Raw genomic sequence first — 26,588 nt, 5'->3', positions numbered from 1 at the left:
TTGAAATGGCACTGTTCCCCAAATGACCTGAAATTCAGCACATACCTGTCATGATCCCAGTTTATTCCTATGTTTTTTTTTTTAATTTTTTATTTATTGCAGTAACATTGGTTTATAACATTGTAAAAATTTCAGGTGTACATCATTATACTTCTATTTCTGCATAGATTACATCATGTTCACCACCACAATACTAATTACAACCCATCACCACACGCATGTACCGAATTATCCCTTTCACCCTCCTCCCTCCCCCCTTCCCCTCTGGTAACCACCAATCCAATCTCTGTCTCCATGTGTTTGTTTATTGTTGTTATTATCTACTACTTAATGAAGGAAATCATACGGTATTTGACCTTCTCCTTCTGACTTATTTCACTTTGCATTATACCCTCAATGTCCATCCACGTTGTCACAAATGGCTGGATTTCATCGTTTCTTATGGCTGAGTAGTATTCCATTGTGTATATATACCACATCTTCTTTATCCATTCGTCCCTTAGGTTGCTTCCAAGTCTTGGCTATTGTGAATAACGCTGCAATGAACACAGGGGTGCATGTACCTTTACAAATTGGTGTTTTCAAGTTCTTTGGATAAATACCCAACAGTGGAATAGCTGGATCATATGGTAGTTCTATCCTTGATTTTTTGAGGAATCTCCATACTGTTTTCCATAGTGGCCCAGCTTATTCCTTGATACAAATTGGCAAGCTCTTTCCTAAAATTATGGGGAATTGCAAGGGAATCAGATTAGCCAATGCAATCTTGAAACAGAAAGCAAAGTGGTAGGACTAACATTTAGTGATTTCAAACTTTGTAACATGCAGTGGTAATCAAGAGTGTGTGGTACTAACACAAGGATAGACATAGAGATCCATGGAATAGATTGAGATTTGAGAAATAAACCCATACAGCTGTGATCAACTTATATATGAAAAAAGTGCCAATAATGGGGCAAGAATATTCTTTTCATAAATTGGTGCTCTGTCAAATGGACAGCCATATGCAAAAGAAAGAGGTTTTATCCTTACATGATACCACATACAATAATTTACTGGAAAGGATACACACCCAAACAGAAGAGTAAAATATAACACAGTTAGATACAATATAGTAATAATTTACCACCTTGGATTTTGCGAAGAATTATTAAATTAAGACACCAAGAACAAAAACAGAAAAAAAAAAATAGGTAATTCGTACTTCATCAAATTAATGACTTTTGTGCTTCAGAGGACGCAATCAAGAGAGTGAAAACACCCTTTGGGACCCTTGTGTACTATCGTGGGGAATATAAAATTATGTTGATTGTATGAAATACAACATGGCTATTCTTAACTGAGTTACCATCTGAACTGGTAATTCTACTGCTGGGAGTTAAAGTAGAATTGAAAGTAAAGATTTAGATATATGTCCACTTGTGTTTATATTAGCATTATTCACAATAGCCAAAAGGTGGAAGTAACCCAAGTGCCCATCAACAGATGAATGGATGAAAAAATTTGGCACATACATACAATGGCGTATTATTCAGCTTGAAAAAGAAAGCAAGGGGCTGGCCGGGTGGCGCAAGTGGTTAGGTGCGTGCGCTCTGCTGCGGCGGCCCGGGGTTCACCGGTTTGGATCCTAGGCGCACACTGACGCACTGCTTGGCAAGTCATGCTGTGGCAGCCTCCCATATAAAGTGGAGGAAGATGGGCACGGATGTTAGCCCAAGGCCAGTCTTCCTCAGCAAAAAAAGAGGAGGATTGGCAGATGTTAGCACAGGGCTGATCTCCTCACAAAAAAAAAAAAAGAAAAAAAGAAAGCAAATTCTGATATGTGCTACAACTAAAGTATACACTTAAAAAATTGTAAAAATGTAAATTTTATGGTATATGAATATTACCACAATTAAAAGTAAAATTTTTAAGTCAAGAGAGTGAAAACACAACCCACAGAATGGAAGAAATTTTGCAAATCATATATCTGATAAAGAAGTGCTATTGAAAATATCTAAAGACCTCTTAAAACTAAATTATAAAAAGTCAAATAACTCTTTTTAAATATGGCACAGGATCTCAATACACTATTTTCCCAAGAAGATAGACCCATGGTCAAGAGCATATGAAAAGATGCTGGGCATCATTAGCCATCAAGGAAGTGCAAATCAAAACCCCAATGAGATGCCACTTCACGACTGCTAGGATGGCTAGAATCAAAAAGTGAGATAACAACAAGGTTTTTTGAGGATATATTTAGGAATTTGAACTCTCATACATGTGTGATGTGAATAAATGGTGTAGCCACGGTGGGAAAAGGTCTGGGAGTTCCTCAAATATAAAACCTAAAATTACCATATGACCCATCAATTCTACTCCTAGGTACTTAGTTACATTTTGTGTGTGTGTGTGTGAGAAGACTTAATCCACTGTCTTAGCAAATTTTAAGTATTCAAATTGTATACGTATATCAAGTCATCATGTTGTAATCTTAAATATGGACAGTTTTATTAGTCAGTCATACCTCAATAAAGCCGGGGTGGGGGAGGAGTTTCCAGTGCATCCCACATTTACATAGGGATTTATTGTTTTTCTTATATCAATGAAAATAGAAATCAGTTGCTTAGGGATATCATAGTGGATAACATTTGAGAGGTCTCTAGGGACACGAGTGAAGAGGGATCTAAAATAAATGTCCTTCCAGTGTAAAATGTACACTTGAGACTTTATTGAACACATGTCACACCCTGTGGTTAGACTGTTACTGCACAAGTTGGTGTTTTCCTACCCAGTGCACATCAAAAAGCCAATTCTTACTGCATCTGCATTTGGGAAAAGAAAACAGCTTTATTGCTAGATCAATCTGCAAGGAGACAGGATGCATATGCTCTCAAATCTGTCACTTCAATTCAGGATTTGGGGCAAAATTTAAGAAGTTAGAGAGAATAGGCTGGCATGTGGGAATGCTAGTGGGGCAAGTTTGGTTTGGAGGGCTGTAAGCATTTATGGTAAGGTGGTTTATGGTGAGGTTTTAAATCTTTATGATACGGTGGGGAAGGGGTTTTAACACGAGATCTTCCTGGACTGTGGACCCCTCACCTCTGATGAGAGTCTGACTTTCAAGTTCCAATCATGTCCTGGTCCTTTGGTTCCATGGGGAGGAGGAGAGTCTTTGGTTCTGATTTTATTTCAGGTCAAGATTTCCTCATACTCTGTCTACGTGACTGTGCAAATTTTCTGAAAAACAACTCAGTCACACTGTTGATAAGAAATGCGGTCAGTTAGAAATCATCCTGATGGGCCCATGCTTACAAGACTGAGAAGAGTCCTTGCACACAAGGTAGGGCTGTAGAATTCAAACTTCCCACCAGAGCCAAGTGCTCTGGGATTCTTTATCTTAAGCACCACCAAGTGAGTGGGGTGGGGAAGGGATGGGTGGAAGGCTCATCGCTAGCAAGGATCACAGATTAAAATGGTGCCTGACTCTCTATTACAGATGGTGAGGTCACATTTAAGTGTCTGCATTTCTTTTTATTCTATTCTATTCTATTCTATTCTACTCTATTCTATTCTATTCTATTATTTTATTTTTCCCCCAAAGCCCCAGTAGATAGTTGTATGTCATAGCTACACATGCTTCTAGCTGTTGTATGTGGGACGCGGCCTCAGCATGGCCGGAGAAGCGGTGCGTCCGTGCGCCGCCGGCGCCGGCACCAAACCGGCTGCCAGCAGCGGAGCGCGCGCACTTAACCGCTAAGCCACCGGGCGGACCTAAGTGTCTGCGTTTCTAAACAAGGGTCAGGGTTCCATGACTGGCTTCGCAGAGTTACATCAAGCCCTTGACCTCTAGAGGACATAAAACACTCTTGTTTCAGTGTGGCCTGGCCTGGGCCACCCTCATGGTTGGTACTTACTTGCTCCATTTGGCAACTCAATCAGGATTTCCCTGTGCACACCTGTGCCCACGTGTTCACAAAGAGCTGGGTGAAAAGAGCAGAGGCAGCCCCAGGCCAGGAAAAAGTTCTGTTTAAATGCAAGTGTGCCGGGTGAGTCAGGTTCCAGCCCGCTAGCCTACTGTGGTTCCGTTGAACCATGCGGCCTCCTGCCCGCTGTCACTCAGTCACGAGGGGGCAGGGCCCACCGGACTGTCCAATCGGGAGTCGCTGGGGCAGGTGGGTGGGGCAGTGCACACTGCCTACCTGGATCTCCCTTCTCGCTCCTGTTGTGCTCCAGATCAATTGTCCCCTGCCCTTAATGTTACCTGGTGGTTCAGCCTGATAGAGGCTGTGATCTGCACTGGCCGTGGGAGTCATAGGAAGGACTCAGGGGACTCGGGAGACTAGAAATGGTGAGTGTGCGGCCCCGGGGTGAGGACACGGGGAGGAGGGGCTGGTCGGAACCGGCCGTGGCGGGACCGGCCTCCCCGCGGTCGCCTCCGAGTCTGCGGACCCGAGTCCGCGGGGGCGCCGCTCGGACCTCAGTCCCCTCCGGCCGCAGCGTGGGGGCGGGGCCGGCAGCCGGGACCCCGGGCGTCCTGTGGTCACTGCGCGCGGCGACTGCGGCCCCGGAGCCTCTCTGGGCAGCTCTGCGCCCGCAGCCCCGCGTGTCCCCAGATGGTGCGGTGACCACGGGGAGGGTCATCAGGGACAATCGTGGCTCAGTCCCTGAGATTCGTGTGCGGGAGACCCTGTGGACTGTGGGCTCCGTGCTGCCTCCTTTCTCCCCAGAAGACACCGATTTTCTCCTGAGTTTTCCAAATGTTTGGGAAGTATAGTCTCAAATTCACAGCTGTGTCCCCTCGAGGCTAGCTCTTCCTGGGGCTGACTATAAGTCCCTAAATTTTCAGATCTCTCCCCTCATTCCCCAGTGCCAACTTCTCCTCTCCAATTCAAAGCGTCGTTATCAACAATTCATCCTCCGTGGTGCATTTCAGACAGGATCTTTCTGGGCACAGACATCCTCTGGGAAGTCCTTTGGGTGGAGGTTCCTCTTCCGAGTGTTTCCTGGCTGATCTGCCCTGTGGGCACTGCCCCTCCCTGGGTTTGTGACCTTGAAAACATTTATTCACTTAAGTCTCTGTTTTTCAATAAAGGTAAATATATTTAATCAATAAGACTTGGAAGACAGTATGAAATAAACAGGCAACAAAGAGGTGATTTTTAGAAAAAGTAAAATATTCTTGTGTTACATTTCATTTGTTAAGAGTACTTATTGTGCTCTTTCTTCCCCTGAAGGTGTGTAGTAAGTTTCTGAGGTCTGTTCTTTATTTTTGGATGTTTTCAAATAAAATTCCAGGGCTTAGACACGCAGACCATGTGTGTCTAAGTGTGATTTCTTGCCATGGAAATAATCATTAACTGGCATCTTTTTTTCTGAAAAGAATAGATATTTAGGGTTTTCTAGTGGAACCAGTAAAAGGGTGTCATAATTTTCTTCCTTATTTTCCACAGAAAGGCTGGGTTTAAGTGATTTTGCTGGATTATTCAAACACTGGGTTTGTGTTATTTAAAATAACAATGATGATCCAAAGCATCTCCAGTGGGGAGCAGAGACCTGCACTCAAAGACCCAAGCTAAGGCCCCCTTGGGCCTGCAAAGGGAAGGACTGGAAGGCCCAGTTGTTCTTCCTGGGGAGCCTCCCCCTGCAGGTGTCCTACTGCTCACACCCCCCATGGAAGGAGCCTCTATACTGAGAGGAGCTGCAGAGCCCTGGAAAGCTGGGGGTGCATGTGCACACGGGGTCAGGGAGTGATGCCCTTTCTGAGGTTGTGGTCCTGGTTCCTTACTCCCGGACATTTTAAATGCTGTGTTTGAGTTTTGCATCCACACTGTAGGTGCACCGAGAGCATGAACTGTGGACATTGAGAAGTCTGTGAAGATGACGAGTTCTGTCCTGTGGACAGAGGGTTTATGAATTTGGGAGTTCATTTGGGTCAGAATCTTAAACTGAATCCGGCTGCGAGTTTCCTCACTTGTGAGAATGGAAGCCTGGGGGGGGCAGTGCTTCCATGCTCACAGAAGAAGGGGGGCTATGTGGAGCTCCCAGAGTTCATTCCTGTGGCTGCTCAGGTGTCCCCTCCCTCCATCCCAGGCACAAAGCCCTCTAGGGGTTACGTCTCAACCAGGAGTATTTACAGCCTAAGTTTTGGAATATGGTCAACTTTCCGAACATGGATTTTCCTTCTGAACTGTGGGCAAGCAGGTTTCTCCTATGGGCTAATTCAAATATTCATGTTTCTGTCCTTGGATTCCTTTATCGGTTGAAGATGGCAGCCCTTTGATTCTTGTTTCCATTAGCACTTGTGGTTTTCAAATGTTAAGATGATTGAGAGATACGATGTGAATAAGGCAAGAAAATTGTGGAACCAAATAGAATTTTTGTTCTATTTAGGCAAGAGAGCCTCATGATATGAGATGGACGTACTTAAGTTCTCAAGTGCATTTTACATTTTCAGGTCCGTTTTTGTGTGTCCATGTCCTGAGGGAACATTGACATTTAAAAGGCTATTCTCAGGGCCAGCCCTGTGGCTTAGCAGTTAAGTGCACGCGCTCCGCTACTGGTGGCCCGGGTTCAGATCCCGGGCGCGCACCAACCACCACTCGTCCAGCCATGTTGAGGCCGCATCCCACATACAGCAACTAGCAAGATGTGCAACTATGACATACAACTATCTCCTGGGGCTTTAGGGAGTAAAAGGAGGAGGATTGGCAATAGATGTTAGCTCAGGGCTGATCTTCCTCACACACACACACACAAAAACAAGCTAGTGTAAATGCCTATTTCTCTTACAGGGGTAACAGGTTTGTTCTTGTAATGAGTGGCCAGGGTCCACATATTTGGTGTTTGGCTTCTGAACACTTAAGCCTCACCCCTCCCTTTCCCCTAGGCCTTCTTGTCTGGACGGGCTGATGAGAAAGCCTGGAGGCTCCTGCACTGTGAGCTGCTGCTTGCTGGGCAGCTCCTCCTGTGAGCTGTGCTGCCCTGTGTGCACTGTTCACCCACCACGCCTGGTTCTGTGTACAGAAGACTCTGAGTTGGTAGTTTCAGTTCCTTTGGGAGCAGGAGTCTGGGAATGAGGCGCTCCTTAATGTAGTCCTCAGTCAATGTCTTGAGTGGAATCTGTCTGTGTGTTTAGAGTGAAGGTGAGGCTGAAGCTGGGGTCACCTTGACATTAGGGGGAGTCTGGCTTCAAGGATGGTTATGCCCTGTGAATGAGCTGAGCCCATCAGGCAGTCACTGGTTAAAGAGCAATTATTTCACAAAGAAGAGATTGGAAAAAGCAGGCAGTAGGTAACAGGCTTATAGAGGGCTCCCCAGGACCCCTGAGTAACTCTGCTGCTGCCACCCCTGCATCTATTGCAATAAAGATCCTGACCCTCTGGGTTATAGTGGACAACACCCACAGATTGCATTTGGCACAGCAAAGGGATTAGTTCATACTCGACTTAAGCCCGGGTTCCTTAAAAACTACAAAGCAACCAGTTGTCATGGAGGAGGCCTCTAACCCTTGAGGCTCTTTGGAGGAGGGTTTTAAGTTGTCCATAGGCTTCTGATGCAAGAAACTGCCCTAGTCCCCACACTATATGCTATTAGAGCTTTTATTATCACCAGGTACTGAGATCTCTTGAAAATAGAGGCTCTCACAAGCACTGAGCATGTGACCCTCTACCGAGGTGCCTATTATGCCTTTGGCCCTGGAAACAGCCTCCCACCAGCATATCCCAGGTACTGACACCTACTTGTGGTATGATAGAGCCTAACCTTGGCCCTGTAACTTATGTCACCTGCAGGAGGGGCATGGCATTTGTTTCTTCAGTTTTTTGAAAGATGCTAGGGTGCTGGAGGGTGTCACTTCTCTCTCAGACACCTTGGTTCCTTGGGTAGTTGCTTGGGGTTAACTGAATGCACAGCACTGGGGAGTGCATAGACTTTAAGGACAACGATACACATTCATACATGATGGAGCTCAGTGGAGAGTTGCTGCTCTTCATCCCTTAATTGGGACATCCCTGATGAAGAATCTAACTGAAGTGTCACCAGAGCTATCCAAACATCAGGCAGTCGTCGTACTACTGGCCAAAAATTGGCCTCGTTTACATATGTTCACAAACTCTTGGATGATTGTCTGAGAGATGCGCCTTTGTGGAAAAAGAACTTTGGGAAGCTCCTGACTCACAGATAGCCAAAATAGAAATCAAGGTAACACTTGTCTGTACGTTACTAAGTCCACAATACAAGAACTCACCAGAACACTCGTTATCCACCTTGGAGTTCTGATGCTACTGAGAGTGACCATGGCACCTCTCAGAGTATACAGTGCCCTGCTCTCCAACAAGGCATTCGGTGGAAGTTTCACCTCCCTTGTGGGTCTCAGGCTCATAGAGCACCATACTGGCTTATTGAAATCAGTTGGATGAGAGATGTCCTGTTTGAGTCACCAGGGGTGAATGTAATGAGTCTGTCTTCATCTTTTTTTTTTTTGAAAGCCTTCATTTTTTTGAGCAGTTTTAGGTTTACAGAACAGTTGGTCAGAATTTACAGCTAGTTGCCAAATAACCCTTCTCTCTGCATCCACACAGTTTGCACTCTTTTTCTCATTTTGTGTTACTGTGGTACATTTGTTACAATTTCCAAACCCATATTGATGCATCACAGTGCACAGTGTACATTAGCATTGACTCTTTGTGTTGTACAATGTGTGGGTTTTGGCAAATGTGTAACAACATGTATCTATCATTTCCATATCATGTAGTATAGTTTCGCTTCCCTAAAAATCCTCTGTGCTGGGCCGGCCCCGTGGCTTAGCGGTTAAGTGCGCGCGCTCCGCTGCTGGCGGCCCGGGTTCGGATCCCGGGTGCGCACCGACGCGCCTCTTCTCTGGCCATGCTGGGGCCGCGTCCCACGTGCAGCAACTAGAAGGATGTGCAGCTATGACATACAACTATCTACTGGGGCTTTGGGGGGAAAAATAAATAAATAAATCTTTAAAAAAAAAAAAAAATCCTCTGTGCTAATCCCTCCCTCCAACCCCCAAATCTTTCACACTCAAAGATATTTCTACTTGCTCATGCTTTTGTCTTTTCCAGAACATCGTATACTTGGAATCATACACTACATAGCCTTGTCACACTGGCTTCTTTTCTTTGCAATATACTTTTAAGTTTCCTTCATGTGTTTTCATGGCTTGATACCTCATTTCTTTTTATCACTGAACAGTATTTCATCATATGGATACTCCACTGATTGTTTTTGTGTATTTGATTCTTTTTTTTTTTTTTTTAAAGATTTTATTTATTTTATTTTTCCCCCCAAAGCCCCAGTGGATAGTTGTATGTCGTAGCTGCACATCCTTCTAGTTGCTGTATGCGGGACTCGGCCTCAGGATGAACGGAGAAGTGGTGCCTCGATGCGCACCCAGGATCCGAACCCGGGCCACCAGCATCGCAGCGCGCGCACTTAACCACCAAGCCACAGGGCCGGCCCTGTGTATTCGACTCTTGAAGGACATCTTGCTATAAACTCTAACTCTTGCCAATTATGAATAAAGTGCCTATAAACATTTATGTGTAGGTTTCGTGTGAACATAAGGTTTCAATTCATTTGGAAAAATACCCAGGAGTGTGATTGCTGGATCTTACTCTCTGTGGTAACAGTGTATTTTGTTTTGAAAGAAAGTTTCTGTCTTCCATTATAGACACCAAATTCCATTTCCACCAGCAATAAATGAGGATTTTTTGTAACTTTGCATCTTCACCAATATTTGGTGTTCTGAGAGTTGTACCCATTTAATAAGCATTTAATGATACCTCATTGTTTTCTTTGCATTTTCCCAATGATACATGATGTGGAGCATGTTTTCATATTGCTTATTTCCTATTTATATATCTTCTTCAGTGAGCTGTCTGTTCTGATCTTTTGCCCATTTTTAATTGGGTTGTTTGTCTTCTCACTGTAGAGTTTCAAGAGTTCTTTGGATATTTCAGGTACAAGTCATTTATCTAAGTATTTGACAAAGGTTTTCTCTTACTTTGTGAATTGTGTTGTCATTCTTATTTATCTAAGTGTTTGACAAAGGTTTTCTCTTACTTTGTGAGTTGTGTTGTCATTCTCTTAACACTGTCTTTCTCAGAGCAGGAGTTTTCCATTTTAATGAAGTAAAATTTTAGTTTTTATTCTTTCATGGACCTTGCTTTTCGGTTTTTTATCTAAAAATTCATTTCCAAACCCAAGGTCATTTAGATATTCTCCGGTGTTATCTTCTAGGAGTTTATTCCTTTTGCATTTTACATTTAGATCTGTGATGTGTTTTGACTTAATTTTTATGAAAACTGTATGGCACGGGTCTACATTTGTTTTCTGTGTGTGTTTGCTTGTGGATATCCATTATTTCCACCAATGTTTGTTTAAAAGACTTTCTCTTTCATTTGAATTGCCTTCCTTCTTTGTCAAAGATCACTTGACTGTATATTGTGTGGGTTGATAGGAAAAGCAATAGACTAACGTATTCTTCAACCTTGCTGTACTCTCTTATTAATTCCAGGAGTTATTTCTCTTGTTGTGAATTCTTTCAGATGTTTCACAGAGACAGTCATGCCATATGGAACAAATGTGATTCATAAAGATTTCATAAAGATGTTCTTCTTAAGAAGTGAAAATTCCCCTCTATTACTAATATGTTATCATAAATAGATGTTGGATTTTATCAAATCCTTTTTTATTTTCATTTCTCTTTCCTTTCCTTTTTGATATTAGTAATTTATGTCTTCCATCTTTTCTTTGTTATCTTGACTAGATGATGATCAATTTTTATTTATTTATTTATTTATTTATTTATTTTTTTTGTGAGGAAGATCAGCCCTGAGCTAACATCCATGCCAATCCTCCTCTTTTTGCTGAGGAAGACCAGCTCTGAGCTAACATCTATTGCCAATCCTCCTCCTTTTTTTTTTCTTTTCCCCAAAGCCCCAGTAGATAGTTGTATGTCATAGTTGCACATCCTTCTAGTTGCTATATGTGGGACACAGCCTCAGCATGGCCAGAGAAGCGGTGCATCAGTGCGCACCCGGGAGCCGAACCCGGGCCGCCAGTAGCGGAATGTGCACACTTAACCACTAAGCCATGGTACCAGCCCCCTGGTCAATTTTATTAGTCTTGTCAAATAACCAGATTTTTTGTTTTAATTTTCTCCATTGATTTCCCACAATGACATTGATTTCTGTTCTAATTTGTCTTATTTCTTTTATTATGCTTAATTTGGGTTTAATTTGGTCTTCTTTTTATTGTTTCCTAAGGTAAATGCTTACATTATTGATTAAAGATCTTTGGTTTGTCCAGTGTATTTGTTCCATGGCATACATTTCCCACTATGCGCACTGCTTTTGCTGCATCCAAGAACCTTTGATGTGTTATATTGTCATTTCATTAAGTTCAAAATAATTTTTTTTTTCTCTTGAGACTTCTTCATTTATCCTATGTATTATTTAGGAGTATGTTGTTAAGTCTCCATATATTTCAGGTTCTTCCAACTATCTTGCTGTTATTGACTTCTAGATGAATGCCTATGTGGTGTGAGAGCATATTTTTTTTATTTCTCCTCTTTCACATTTGTTAATGTGTGCATTATGTCCCAAAATGTGGTTTGTCTTGGTGAATGTTCCATGTGAACTTGAGAAGAATGTATATTTTGCTGTTCTTGTATGACGTATTCCATAGACTACAATGTAATCCTGTTGTTTCATCACACTGTTCAGTTCACCTCTGTCCTTCCTCATTTCCTGCCTACTGGAATTTATAATCCCTGATAAGGGGATTGTTGAAATACAAAGCTTTGTGGACTTCAATCAACTCCATTGCAAATTATAGCTTGTAACCTGCCCTTCAAAGCCACCAAGGCTCAGGGTACACTGTTAGTGTTTGATCAGAAAGAGTGCTTATGGCATATTATTATCTCATTATGTGTTCTTTTTTGTTTTTGAGGAAGATTCACCCAGCGCCAATCTTCCTCTTTTTCTTTTTTCTCCCAAAAGTCCCAGTACATGGTTGTGTATCAAAGTTGTAAAGCTGTAGCTCTTCTTATGTGGGATGCCACCTCAGCATGGCTTGATGAGCGGTGAGTAGGTCCACACCCAGGATCTAAACTAGTGAACCCTGGGCCACCGAAGTGGAATGTGTGAACTTAATCACTGTGCCACCAAGCCAGCCCCTCACTATATGTTCTTAAAATTGTTGGGAGGTAGCCTTGGGGTACATGAGTATCAGTATTTTATGGTCTAAGCTGTCATGCCTTCTTCCTTAAGTCTGAGCTCAAAGTTCTGAATAACTTTCTAGCTCCATTAAATCATACAAAGAGAAGGGAAGAAACAAGTCAATGATAAATATTACACAAGTTAAAAGCAATGCTTCCCCACAAGAATATTTACATTCAGCCAGCTGCATCTGATTACTTGTAATGATTACCTGGAGTTCTTTAGGATAATGTGGGCAACTGGGCTTTGTTAAAAAGTTCGATTTCTACAGTCCTCCTGGATTCTGTTTGGTGATGGGACTAGAAAAAAAGGCTTCTGGTTCTTCACTGTTTTTATCCATTGAGACCTCATGTAGACTTAATCCTCTGTCTCATGGAGTTCTGTAACTGGTGGGTAATAAACAAGGAGATAAAATAATTTTTCTCACAAGGAATCACTGGCTTTAAAATGATAATATTTGTTTCATGTATATAGCATTTCTGTCATTTCCCAGCATGCTCTAGACCATGTCATTAGAGAAAAATATGCTTTAATTTGGTTACAGTAAAAATGTGTAAATGATTCCATGCATTCATAATGCTGTTAAATTTATAAGGAAGTGTGTACAGTAAAAGAGTGAGTTTTTAATGATCACATCAAAGAATAAATGTTTGGAGATGACAGAGTCACATGTAATCATCCTACAAATGGAGTGTAGATAACCAGTGTTGTCAGTCTTATACATCCTACTGTACACACACATGTGATGTTTTAGGACTCAGTGGCCATTGAGGATGTGGCTGTGATCTTCACCCCAGAGGAGTGGGCTTTACTGGATCCTTCACAGAAGAAACTCTACAGAGATGTGATGTTGGAAACCTTCAGGAACCTGGCCTCTATAGGTAAGAATGAGGACATTCCTTCCCTTCATCAATTAGAGAACAAATGTTTCTTTCCCATCAACATGGTTCCAAGATGTAGAACGTGGAAGGGGGGGTGGTATTGGTAAATAAACTAGAAATGGTCACAGCTCATCAAGGACTTAGAATCTAAAATTTTTTCTATAATTTCTAATACTTTGTGATCAATTTTCTGGGTCTGCATTTCAGGAAAAACATGGAAAGAACATGATATTGAAGATCAATACAAAAATGAGATGAGAAAACTAAGGTGAGTCTCACTCGTAATGGAAAGCAGTGTCTCACATGAGAATCCTGGTATGTTATAAAATTTTTAAAAGATGTAAACAAAACAAATGTTGTTTCAAATTTGGCTATTCTTAGAAAATTTTCAAAATATACTTTCTGAAGTGTGATATAAAGATTTAGTTTTTGCAAAATAGTTCACTTGGAAATAGTATTAGTAAGCCCTATATATGGATATCACTGTTTGCATAATAGCAGGGGTGATGTACTCGTCCAAAGCATTCAGTATATTCAATTTCCGAGAATTCACACAAGGCAGAAAACCTTAACTTTTCCTATAAATCATAATATATATAAGAAATATATAATCATTAATAAAGAAATCAATAATAATGTCCTTCTCATCTTTTACAGATGTCATATGGTGGAGAGACTCTGTGAAAGTGAAGAGGGTAGTCAATGTGGAGAAAATTTCAGCCTTATTCCAAATCTTAATCTGAACAACAAAACTACAGGAGCTACACCATGTAAATGCAGTGCATGTGGAAAAGTCTTCATGCATCATTCATCCCTTAAAAGGCACGTTAGATGTCACACTGAACAGAAAGCATATGATGATCAAAAATATGGAGAGAAGCCATATAAATGTAAGGAATGTGGAAAAGCATTCCCTTTTTGCAAGTCTCTTAGAAGACATGAAAGAATTCATACTGGAGATAAATTTTATGAATGTAAAAAATGCTGTAAAGCATTCACTTCTTCAAGTTATCTTCGAATACATGAAAGAATTCATACTGGAGAGAAACCCTATGAATGTAAGGAATGTGGGAAAGCCTTTACAAATCCCTCAAGTCTTCGATCACACGTGATCTTTCACACTGGAGATGGACCTTATAAGTGTAAGGAATGTGAGAAAGTATTCATTACTCCCAGTGCATTTCGAAGACATGAAAGGAGTCACACTGGGGAGAAACCCTACAAATGTAAGGAATGTGGGAAAGCCTTTAATTATCCGTCAAGCTTTCAGTCACACATGATCACTCACACTGGAGATGGACCTTATAAATGTAAGGAATGTGGGAAAGCCTTCCCTTTTCCCAGTTTACTTAGAGTACATGGAAGAATTCATAGTGGAGAGAAACCCTTTGAATGTAAAATATGTGGTAAAGCCTTCAGGTTTTCCAATAATGTTCAATTACATGAAAGAACTCACACTGGAGAGAAACCCTATGAATGTAAAACATGTGGTAAAGCCTTCAGGTTTTCCAGTAATGTTCAAGTACATGAAAGAATTCATACAGGAGAGAAACCCTATGAATGTAAAAAATGCAGTAAAGCATTCATTTCTTCCAGTTCTCTTCGACAACGTGAAAGAAATCATACTGGAGAGAAACTCTATGAATGTAAAAAATGCAGTAAAGCATTCACTTTTTCAAGTTCTCTTCAATTACATGAAAGAATTCATACTGGAGAGAAACCCTATGAATGCAAAAATTGCAACAAAGCATTCACTTTTTCCAGTTCTCTCCGAAGACATGAAAGAATTCATACAAGAGAGAAACCCTATGAATGTAAAAAATGCAGTAAAGTATTTACTTCTTCTAGTTCTCTTTGAAACCATGAAAGAATTCATAGTGGAGAGAAACCATATGAATGTGAAAAATGCAGTAATGACTTCATGTCTTCCAGTTCTCTTTGAAAACATGAAAGAAATCATACTAGAGAGAAACTATGTGAATGTAAGGAATGTGAGAAACCATTCACTTGTCTCAGATCACTTCAAAGACGTGAAAGAAGTCACACTGGAGAGAAAGCCTATGAATGTCAGTCAAATGAGAAAGTGCTTATTTCTCATGAAAACTTTTAAAGATATGTGAGAATGCACGCTAGAGGAAAAACCATGTAAGTGTAGATAATGTGGGAAAGCTTTTGTCATCTGAGTTCTTTCTGAAGGTATGAAAGGACTCACTTGATAAAAACCTCTTAAATGTAAACAGCATGAGAAAAACTTCAATTGGCCTGGGTCATTGTATGTGAATCTCCCTCCAGAAAGAAATATAAATGTAAGTAATATGAGAAAGCTTGATGGAAATTAATCTGTGTATAACGTTCTAGAAAACTTGCAACATGAAAGAGGTGTTATAAAAGTTGTAAATATATTGTGTTTACCAAGCCTCTTTCTTAAAGTGCAGCATTGGATTGTGGATTTCTATTAATTACTTTCAGAAATGAATATTGAGGTGAGATAATTCTGCTATAATGTTTTAATTGTTCTGTGTTAAGGGGCCATTGAAAAATGACAGTTTGTATTTGTTGGGATTTCCTTACTGGTCTTGTGTTGCAGATCCTGGATATGCCTAATCCATTGTGTATATTGTTCCTTTTTTTGAGAAAGCACCTTTTTTGAGGTGGTGGGTATAAAAGCCTGTTTGTATTTTCCATACTATTAAACAGTTGGAATAAATTTTTATAAATTTTTTTGTATGGCAAGTTTGTCAGAGTATATTTTCCTGTGAATTACTATTTTCATATTTAGGCCTTTTGTCTTTGTCCTTCCTTCTAACTGGTATTTGGAGAAGAGACTTTGAATTAAGTAGAGGCCTGTGATAGGACAACAAAATCTAGAGCTGGACATGTCACCCTGTTATTGCATTATGTCAGTGAGGGTAATGTGAAGAACTAGGTCTTTAAGAATCCATCTTCTCTCTGGTTCCATGTTGGAATTCACCAATAGCCTCACTCGCATGAAATTTGGAAGGCAGAAACAAATAGGTTATTAGGCATATTTTGGAACCACCATGCAAGGAGAGAGACAGTTACATAGGAGCTTTGAAGAAACCATCTTTGATCCTGTTTTCTGGATTCTTTGCCCTTCTAGTCAAAATTATCTTGAAAACCAACAACTATTTTATTTCCATTCCCTTAAAGGTGTATTTTCAACTGATGTTTTCACAAGTTTCACATTAAAGATCCATTAGAGTTAAGAATTTTCTGTAAGGCCTGTTCTGTCCACCAGGGACCTAATTCAGACCTTTGTGGTTGGGAGTATTCTCTGATTCCCCACTTCTCTAGATTGTATCTCTATAAGATCTAATGTGTATAGGAAACCCCTTATGCTGTTATGCTAGTGAGGATGTTATCCTGATTCACCATGACATCTACAATGGGGCATGAAAAGAGGGACCTGGGAGTTTGTTTCTCTGCTGCATTGTGCAGTGGCTGCCTTGACCCAGTTCTTTCATGTGAGAACAATTACTTTTCTCATATCAGGAAGACTGTGTTTCCTGTTACTTGTAGCTGAAAATATTCCCTCAGTATGTTTTCAATATGTTTGATTGTATATCATTATAACCGCGCATTTCCTTGTGAAATAAACATTTCTGTAGTTGTTTCATTGATATATTTTATCAATCATTTTCTAAGCCATTGAATGCTAATAAATATTATTGTGGTTTTCATTTCCTCAGAAAATATATTAAAATTCATTTTGATTATGGATTTTCAGATATACTTTGCAATTTTCTTCATTTAATCATTATACATTGTTAGTCAATTTTATCATGTGCCTACAAATTCAGGTATGTTTTCCTCAGGGAAACTTTTAGTCTTTTATAATTATAATTTTTATCGTGAAACTAATTTCGCATTCATTCTTAACCCAAAACCTAACAAGTATAGTTTTTTTAGTGTCCTCTTGCCAGTGACCTGCAGGATTGCACCTGTAGTCAAAGAGAGGGGTGTAATGAATTCCAGTAAGAATGACCACAGACCATAAAGGACTGTGATTTATAACAGTGACAGGGTGCTCAGAAGGACTTCCTACAAGATTTTGGCAGGTGTTTGTTGATTTAATTGCTATTCAAGGAAGATGGTCATTTTCTGTATTGAATTCTGTGAGGTAGTAAACTTAATTCTATTTTGGTAAATGTTTTGTCTTTGGTAAATATAATCATTGTTTTCTAGAAGGCAAAACAATGCAGTGGAGCTAAAGTTAATTTGTAAGACAGTTCCAGTCAGTCGTTTTAGTAAGACGAAGGGGATATTAGTGATTTTTATGATTTGAAATTTTATCTTTTACTATATTTACTAGTATGGTAAAAAAAGTACACTTAGGTTTTTTTGTTTTGGTGACTGAATCTTTCATGAACAAGATGTGTGACATTTTTCTCATCAACAGGATGAGACTTGGGCTTGCAGAGAATGCAGGCAGCTCCCAATCCTCTGGAACAGTTTTTTTTCCCCCCCAAAGCCCCAGTAGATAGTTGTATGTCATAGCTGCACATCCTTCTAGTTGCTGTATGTGGGACGCGGCCTCAGCATGGCCGGAGAAGCGGTGCCTCGGTGCGCGCCCGGGATCCGAACCCCGGCCGCCAGCAGCGGAGCGCGCGCACTTAACCGCTAAGCCACGGGGCCGGCCCTGGAACAGCTTTTGCCTTTCCTACTTATTATCAAAACAGTGATGTATTTCCTAACATGTATCAGACACTGTTTACCATAAAGTACCTCAGTTAAATTATATAAATTCACTTATTACTATGCTATATAATATTTTTAATATCTCCTTTATGACTCAACAGAGACTTTTGAGTTTAGATAAATTGTGAGACATTACAAACCTAACAAAGGAGAGAGACAGGACCACTATGCCAATCAAGCATTTTTTTCTCAGAGACAATGCTCTTGATGCTAATATTTCAACATCTCTCACATGCCATGCACCATAGAGTCAAGGTCCACAATTTTGCACAAATAAGGAACAGTAGGATTTGGATATAGTGGCATGAAACAAACAAGTTGCTGCAGTCCTGGTGCTTATATGTTTGTGGGAAAAGAGATAATTAACAAATGGTAAATATTTGTCTAATAAGATGGAAATAAGGGCTCTGAAGAGAAGTGAAAAATAATGTGAGCTAATAGGGAGGCTGAGATGAATATATATCCTTTCTGTGAGGGTAGGAGTGAGGGAGGTTGTCATTATTATCACTATCTGGGACTCGAGATTTCTTATTGACTTAAACCACAGATATTTGTGGGGTTTTTTTCATGTTATGTGAAAGGATTTTTATCTTTAAATATTTAAAATGTATATCCTTTGGTATTTTCATTTTGCTGTTGTACAGACATGAATGTGCAATATATACTCCATTAAACCATGGAATTCCTCCCATTTAGAGAAACAGTTACACTTATCTGCACTGTTCCAGCTCATCCTGAGTGTGTTCTATGAGTGGAATGATATCTGTGTGAGTCCACTGTGATCTCCTAGTGGAAACCCCAGAAAGAGCTATGGGTGTTTAGAGGCAATCATCCAATGAATGATTGAGGTGAGCTGCAGGGAGAGGGTATCATTTTGAGTGATATCCTAATTGAATATAAAAGGAGAACTTGGAAACAGTTTCTTTTTATCACAGGAGTAGCTGGAAGTCTTTAGTTTCAATGATCCTCAAAGCCCGGTAGCCCATTTTGCTGTTCATAGGTTTCATTCCCATATGCTTAGGTGTCCAACACATTTTGTGCAAAAGTGCAAAACAATGTAACAGCTACAAGGTTTAACAAAGAGAAAAAGAAGGCATTAATCTTTTCCATTGTTTTTAGTGTTAACTTATGTATCGCAAAGGTTTCAATCAAATGGGCACCACAAGAATGTTCTTGGTGATGTCATGTTTTCCATCTTGTGATGGCAGTATTAGTATACATTTGTGAAAATTCACAAGTATACCTAAAATATTGTATATTTATGTAATTAATGGAAAATTAGTAACAGAATCACTTTCATATGCCAGGAGAATGTTAAACTCTCTTGATCCCTGATTTTTATGCATTCAGTACTTCTTTCTAGCACTGTGGGATCCGTCTCGGGATGAATTGAAGGACTGAGAAGAATAATTCAGTCCTCAACAGGCCTTTCTGGCAGCTTTGGAAATTCTGTGGTTCTGAAACAAAAAGGTGTCTCCTAAGTGGGATCTGTCTGGGGACATCCTCATTCATGTGCATCAGCATCATTACTTTCCATTATTATCCATAGACCATTTCCAGCTCATTTCCCAACTCAAGCCTACTTGTGCCTGCTTACTTGGAAACATCTTTGGAAATTTACACATTCCACTTTGGAAAATTTCCCTGAGACAATGATGGGGGCCTGTGAGTTGAGAGGGTGACAAGTCACTGTTAGAACCCATATCATGGGCATATTCTGTAAGCCACAGCTTTCCCAGCTGTTGCATATTTATCAGATCTGCCTGCTTATTCACACAACACTTAAAAGTGACTGACTTTGAATGGGGAAACCAATGGCTCTTGAATTTGTCAAAATAACAATCCCTCCATTAGAGTCTCTCTTCACACACCCCTTTACCATAGAGGCTTTAGCAGCCTCCCACTATGCATCCAAGATTCTCTAAGCCTCTCATGGTAGACATACATTGCCCGAGCCTTCTTGTACCAGAAACTATTCTCATCCTCTGCAGCCACTGTAGATGTAATCTATGCAGAAATAGAAGTACAATGATGTACACCTGAAACTTTTACAATATTATAAACCAATGTTACTGCAATAAACAAAAAAAAAAAAGAGAATTAGAGAAGCCACTGATGGCAACTGATGGAGATATTTTGTAAATGGAGGCCCTCCCACGGCTTGGGTGATGAACTTCCACAGCCAGCTTCCCATTTTCGTGGGTCATGCATGCCGGACTCCTCAGGCTTGCTAACCAGAGGCCTCCTCATTGAAGAGATATGGGTACTTACAGGATAGAGCCAAAAACAGCACCTCTGGCATATCAAATCTACAGGAGGAAGTGTGTTCCCTTCTTCTCTGATTGATAGAATACATTCTGGAGGAGGTGACCCCCTTTTTAGCTCATTGGCCACTTCAGGAGTGGCTTGGGCGCGCATGAATGACCAGGGAGTTCATAGATTTTATGAACAGTGTGCACCACCACACCTGATGGGGTCCACTGCAAAATAGCTGTGTTCTTTCCCTGGATCAAACAGGCCTTCCCTGATCACAGATTGGATCAGATTGATTAGTCCAATTCCAGGTAATCGTGCTAGCAACAAAGAATTCCCTGGCCAAGAAACAAACTCATCTGCATGGTTTTATAGATCCTCTGCCCATCACCAACGATCTAGCTGTCTCATCCTACTAATAGCAACAACTCCTTATCCAAGGCATTCCCTTTGGTGTAAAGGACTCTGGGATACCTTGCCTTGCAATATCCAAATACAAGTCAAAGTCACTCCTTACTCTGCACATATTAAACCTTAGTCTGCAGAGATTCATTGCATTGCTCAGGGTGAAAAATTCACTGAATTTCCGAGACACATACTGACACTTCTGACCCAATAGTGTTAATCTTGGCCCATGGGCCCCTGTGATATGAAACCATTAAGAGGCCTCCAATGTAAAGCTCTAGGCAAAATTCCAGGGACTTCCCTGCGCTACTGTGGATAACTTAATGACAGACCAATGCACCTGATGTGTAAAATATGTGTCATAGGTAATAAAATCCATACACATGAAGTCCAGGTGTAGGAAGAGGTCCCTACAGCTGATGGCAAATAGACTTTGTAGGGCTGCTTGCCCCCTCTGCTGGGCTTCTTGTTATCCTCAGACCATGGTAGAAACTTATATAGACAAATTACTCATCCTATCATACATGATCCTCCTGAAGCCAGAATCAAGGACTCACCAAGACACTCTAGAAATTATTGATATTGTCAACAATTGTCTCAAAATATACAGCATTGGGTTTTTGAAAAGGTATTCAATGGATCTTGTATCTCTCTTATGACCCAAGCTGCAACCCTCTTAGGATGGCCTAATGGCTTACTTAAACAAAACTTGCATTCTTCTAAGAGATATTCCTGCTGTTTGAGTCATTAGTTAGATTCAACCCCAATATTTAGGGCCTATTACTTTGTTCTGATCATCAGGCTTACTGGAACTTTATAAGTAGAACCTTTCTATACTAGACATTTCTCTCAGAATGGTCACTCCTACAGGTCTTTGGTTTATTGTAATAGTGCACCCTGGCCACCACTCTTATAGCCCACTCCCAGATCTTCCTCCTAACATCACTGTAGGCTGTGTGTCCTGTGTGTCAATATTTCATTTGGGACACCCTCCCTCAAAACCCCTGAAGTCCACCCAACACAAATGTGCTGTTTTCCTACAATTAGTGCATGTGCTTATTGTCATAGGCATCACTCATACTGACCTGGGCACACATGTTGTCATTCAACAAAGACATCATTACTGCCAATCAAGAAATGTCCAAAACACTCAAAGCATTTGTACCAGACAGCTAACATTTGAGATGATTTTCCTGAAGGAAACTCCCTGGCAGCCATGGTAGCTGATGACTATTTGGGTTTAGAATATTTATTAACCAGCCAATGAGAGTTCTGTTCCCCTAAAAGGGCTGCGTGCTGCCTGTGTGCAGGGTACACTGTCAAGGAGCCATCAATAACACAAGAAATGAGACAAGAAATGAAAATAAACAATAATATTACTAAAATATTTGAACAAATTTCTGTAACCATATTGACACACTTTCCTGGATCTCTCCAATGCCTTGGCATCTCTGGGTTCAAATATTTTCTGAGGCTTTGTGATCCTAATTATAATTTCTTATGCTTTTCACATGGCTTTTCAATTAACATTCAAGTTCAAATTTACTTAATGTGATGTGTCATCATTCAGTGAATAAGCCTCAGGAGTGAACTTTAAATGAAGACATTGACGTCATTATTAATATTTGAGTCTTCATTGGCTTTAGATACCTGCTCACCCTGTCTGGCCCACATGGGTAAATAAGTCAGGAAGGTAGACACATGCCCTTTTTTTTTTGTGCCAATAGGTAGGAGGGTCAAACCTTGAAAACCTGCAGCCTAACCCCCTATACACTTTAAAGGTTCAAGCCATTCTGCCTTGCACAAATCACCCCAGCCCACTTACCCTTGCACTACTCTCCTTTGAGTAATAAAAATATTTTTATTAACTTGATGCTTGTGGCAACATAGTTTTGACATCTAATCCCATTTTAGGTAGGGTGTTAATCCTGCCCCAAAAAGGGCAATGATAAAACAGAAGGTAACCAGTGGAAAGTGTCTTTTGAATCACAAACAGGTATTCAGTTTAGGGAATTTCTATAAGATGAGGAAAAGAAATCCAAATACAGGGATTCCAGTATGATAATGTTTTTAGATATGTTAGTCTCTGAAGAAAGCTTTGAAACCACCCACATGAACTCTAGCGGTAGAATTAACAAGTGAAAATGAAATAGTCTCACGAGGGAAAATACAGCAACAGAAGTGAATGGATGGTTTCTGTTCCGATATGTAAAGAGCTCCGAGTGATCATATAATCCTCACAAGAAAAAGCTGAACAACATGAACAGCAACACCTCTTCTTAGATCAAAGAGAGATTTGAGATTACACGGCAAACCAATGCCCCCAAAATGAGAGACCAGCAAACAGAGAATGACCACTTACCTGAAGGAAATACAACTGGAGGCAGCAGCCTCTAGGGACACATCAACTGGTAACGATGAACTTGCTGGAGACACAGATTAGACTAGCTTGAGAGTCAAAAGCTTTAGGGAGTCCAGTCTTAGGGAACCCCGTAAAATTTATGTATTTTTCCACCAGGAGCTCAAGGAGGTTCTCCTTGTGAAGACTGAGAAACATTGTCTCATGCTTCATGCAGGAAATGGGGGGAAACACTTTGATATACACAGAAAACATTCTGTGCTCTGTAACTTAGGCCTGACATCAACAAAAACTAATTTGCCAAAACCTCATCTGATTGTGGAAGGAGCAGTCAGACAACTCCCAGACCCTTCAGGATTTCCCTCTGAGAAAAGAGGAGGAATAAATGCTGAGGACTGTTCTGAAGCTCATAGTCCAGGGATTCTGTCTCATCAAAACATTACAGGTTTAATCATAGCATGAGCATCTTTCCCTCCCTCATACATTCCCACCATATCAACATGGCTCCAGTGTATAAAAACAGTGGATTAGGGGCTGGCCTGGTGGCATAATGGTTAGGTTTGCACACTCCACTTTGGTGGCCAGGGATTTGTAGGTTTTTATCATGGATGTGGACTGACACACCACTCATCAAGCCATGCTGTAGTGGCATCCCACATACAAAATAGAGGAAGATAGGCACAGATGTTAACTCAGAGCCAATCTTCCTCAGCAAAAAGAGGAAGATTCGCAACAGATGTTAGCTCAGGGCCAATCTTCCTCACCAAAAAAATTAATTAATAAAAACAGCGGATTAAAACAGAGAATTGCAAGACACAGACTACTTAGGATTGAGTTTCTAGTGATACCCAAACACACCAGGACACTTGTATGCAGCATAAAGAGTAGTAAAAGTAGTATAACAATGAACACCTATATTAAAAAAGAAAGATATCAAATTAACAACAGAACTAGAAAAACAAATTAAACCCAAAGTACAAAATGAATACTCTGAAAACTACAAAACATGGTCAAAAGAAAATAATAAATGTATAAATAAATGAGAAAATATCCCAGTTTCATGGTTTTCAGGACTTAACATTGTTGAAACTACTCCACAAAATGATCTGGAGATTGAATGCAATACCTATCATAATCCCAGCTGTATTCTTTATAGAAATTGGCAAGCTGTTTCATAAATTATGTGGAATTGCAAGGGAACCAGAATAGCCAAACCAACCTGGAAAAAGAAAAACAAAGTAGTAGCACTAACATTTTGGGATTTCAAAACTTTATGTTAAGGAAAGATAATCAAGATAGTGTGGTACTGGGCCGGCCCCATGGCTTAGCGGTTAAGTGCATGCACTCCGCTACTGGCGGCCCGGGTTCGGATCCCGGGCGCGCACCGACTCACCGCTTCTCCGGCCATGCTGAGGCCACGTCCCACGTACAGCAACTAGAAGGATGTGCAGCTATGACATACAACTATCTACTGGGGCTTTGGGGAAAAAAAAAGGAGGAGAATTGGCAATAAATGTTAGCTCAGAGCCGGTCTTCCTCAGCAAAAAAAGAGAAGGATTAGCACGGATGTTAGCTCAGGGCTGATCTTCCTCACAAAAAAAAAAAAGATAGTGTGATACTGACACAAGGATAGACATAGAGATGTATGGAAGATTGAGATTAGAGAAATAAACCCCCACATTTATGGTCAAGCGATCTTTGACAAAGGTACCAAAAATGGGGAAAGAATATTCTTTTCATAAATTTGTGCTGGGCCAACTGGATAGCCATGTGCAAAAGAAAGAGACTGTGCCCTTAAAACATACAATGATTTACCAAAAAGGATCAAAGACCTAAAGATGAGAGTAAATGTATAACAAAATTATATAAAACATAGGAAAAATCCCTGACCTTGGATTTTGCAAAAAATACGTTAGATATGCAAGAGCAATAGTGGGAAAAATGAATGGGAAATTTGGATGTATGCACTATGGATTAATACCATGGTACAGATCTTATTAGACCACTGTGTTATATGCAGTCAGTAGATGACCCAAACATCGCTATGTGGGGCATGACTATATGTGGATTATCTCAATAAAACTGTTCATATAAGTAAATAAATGCATTAAGAGCTTTGCAATGCAAGAGTCTTACAATCCCCTCTTACGCTTATTAGAATTTGCAGATTAATTGACACACCCATACCTGACATAGTTACATTTTATGTGGTGAGAATGCTTAATCCATTGCCTACAGTACACATATATCAAATCATCAGGTTGTATTCTTACATATAGACAACAATATTAGTCAATTATACCTCAATAAAGCTGGGGAAAACAGTTTACAAATGCATCCCATATCTACATAATAATTTATTGGTTCTTATATCAGTGAATTAGGAATCAATTGCCTTAGGGATATTATAACCATTTACATTTCAAACTTCTCTAGGTACAAAGGCAAAATTTAATCTAAAATAAATTTCCCTATAGTGTAAAATGTAAACTTGAGAGTTTAGTGAACACATCTTTTAGCTTGTGGGTGGTCTGAAAAGAGTCCCTGTGCCCAGCCAGGGCTGCGTGGTTCCAACTTCCCAAAAGACAAGCACTCTGGGATTGTTTATCTTAAGTTCCCAATGAGTGGGGGTGGGGCACGGATGGGTGGAAGGCTGAACATTGGCAAGGAGGAAAAATCAAAATGGAGCCAGACTCTCTATTACAGATGTGAGGTCACATTTAAATGTCTGTGTTTCTAAACAAGGGTCAGAGTTTCATGCGTTGTGTCACAGACTTACACCAAGCCCTTGACCGCTAGAGGGCACAAGACCCTCTTGTTGTGAAGCCAGGTACCTGAGGGTTACTGTAAATATTCAATAAGAACATGATTACCAGGCCGGCCCCGTGGCTCAGCGGTTAAGTGCGCACGCTCTGCTACTGGCGGCCTGGGTTCAGATCCCGGGTGCGCACCGCCGCACTGCTTCTCCGGCCATGCTGAGGCCTCGTTCCACATACAGCAACTAGAAGGATGTGCAACTATGACATACAACTATCTACTGGGGCTTAGGGGAAAAAAAAGGAGGAGGCTTGGCAATAGATGTTAGCTCAGGGCTGATCTTCCTCACAAAAAAAAAAAAAAAAAAAGAACATGATTACCTTTTCACTTTGTTCCCAACAGAGACACGGATGAGAAGAAGTTAGTTAATCTTGTTAATTTGCTATTTTCTTGGTTAACCTGAGGGGTGACTCAAGGGTCACAAGGATTTATGGGTTTGTTTTGCGGAAGTAAAAGAATATCTTTAAGGAAGTTATGATCACCAGACCAGCCCCCAGTTGCCTTTTTCACCCAGAAGTCTGATTGCCCAAGGATTTATCTGGAGTGAAAGAAATGTGGATTTCCCCTTTGTCTCTGAAATTTCTCATCCCAAGCCCCTTAGCTCTATAAAGATCCCCTGCTTTCTTCTTTTGTTAAGGTGGATTTGAGAGAACCTGTCCTCAAATCCACTACCCTGTCTCCCCAGCCTAGCACTTCCTAGGACTGGCAATAAATTCCTAAATTTTCAGTGTTCTCTCTCTGCATTCCCAAAGTCAACTTCCCCTTTGGATTCGCAGCATTAGCAACTATTTCTCCTCTGTGGTTCATTTCAAACAGAACCAATATTTAACTGTTATCCTTATTCCCCAGGACCATGGATGGCTCTTTTTTAAAGATTATATTTGTCTGTAGATATTTTACATTAGAAGACAGCAGAAAACAAGTGCC

At 40.5% G+C, this 26,588-nt stretch overlaps 1 protein-coding gene across 1 annotated transcript in view; it reads left to right on the top strand.

Moving 5' to 3' along the window:
• The window catches only part of LOC101392057 (uncharacterized), a 91,025-nt gene extending 74,276 nt beyond the window's left edge, over window positions 1-16,749 (top strand). Inside the window, exons 3-5 of the mRNA XM_087426003.1 lie at window positions 12,982-13,108; window positions 13,316-13,376; window positions 13,766-16,749. Of these exons, the coding sequence (XP_087282129.1) occupies window positions 12,982-13,108; window positions 13,316-13,376; window positions 13,766-14,966 (1,389 nt within the window). The 3' untranslated portion in view covers window positions 14,967-16,749. The remainder of the gene's footprint in view (window positions 1-12,981; window positions 13,109-13,315; window positions 13,377-13,765) is intronic.
• The last annotated feature ends 9,839 nt before the right edge of the window (window positions 16,750-26,588 follow it).

This window comes from Ceratotherium simum, chromosome 39, assembly GCF_057802395.1.
Source record: "Ceratotherium simum simum isolate JZ-2026a chromosome 39, ASM5780239v1, whole genome shotgun sequence".
In the NCBI taxonomy this organism is placed as follows: Eukaryota; Metazoa; Chordata; class Mammalia; order Perissodactyla; family Rhinocerotidae; genus Ceratotherium; species Ceratotherium simum.
This window is presented reverse-complemented; position numbering and strand designations above follow the sequence as displayed.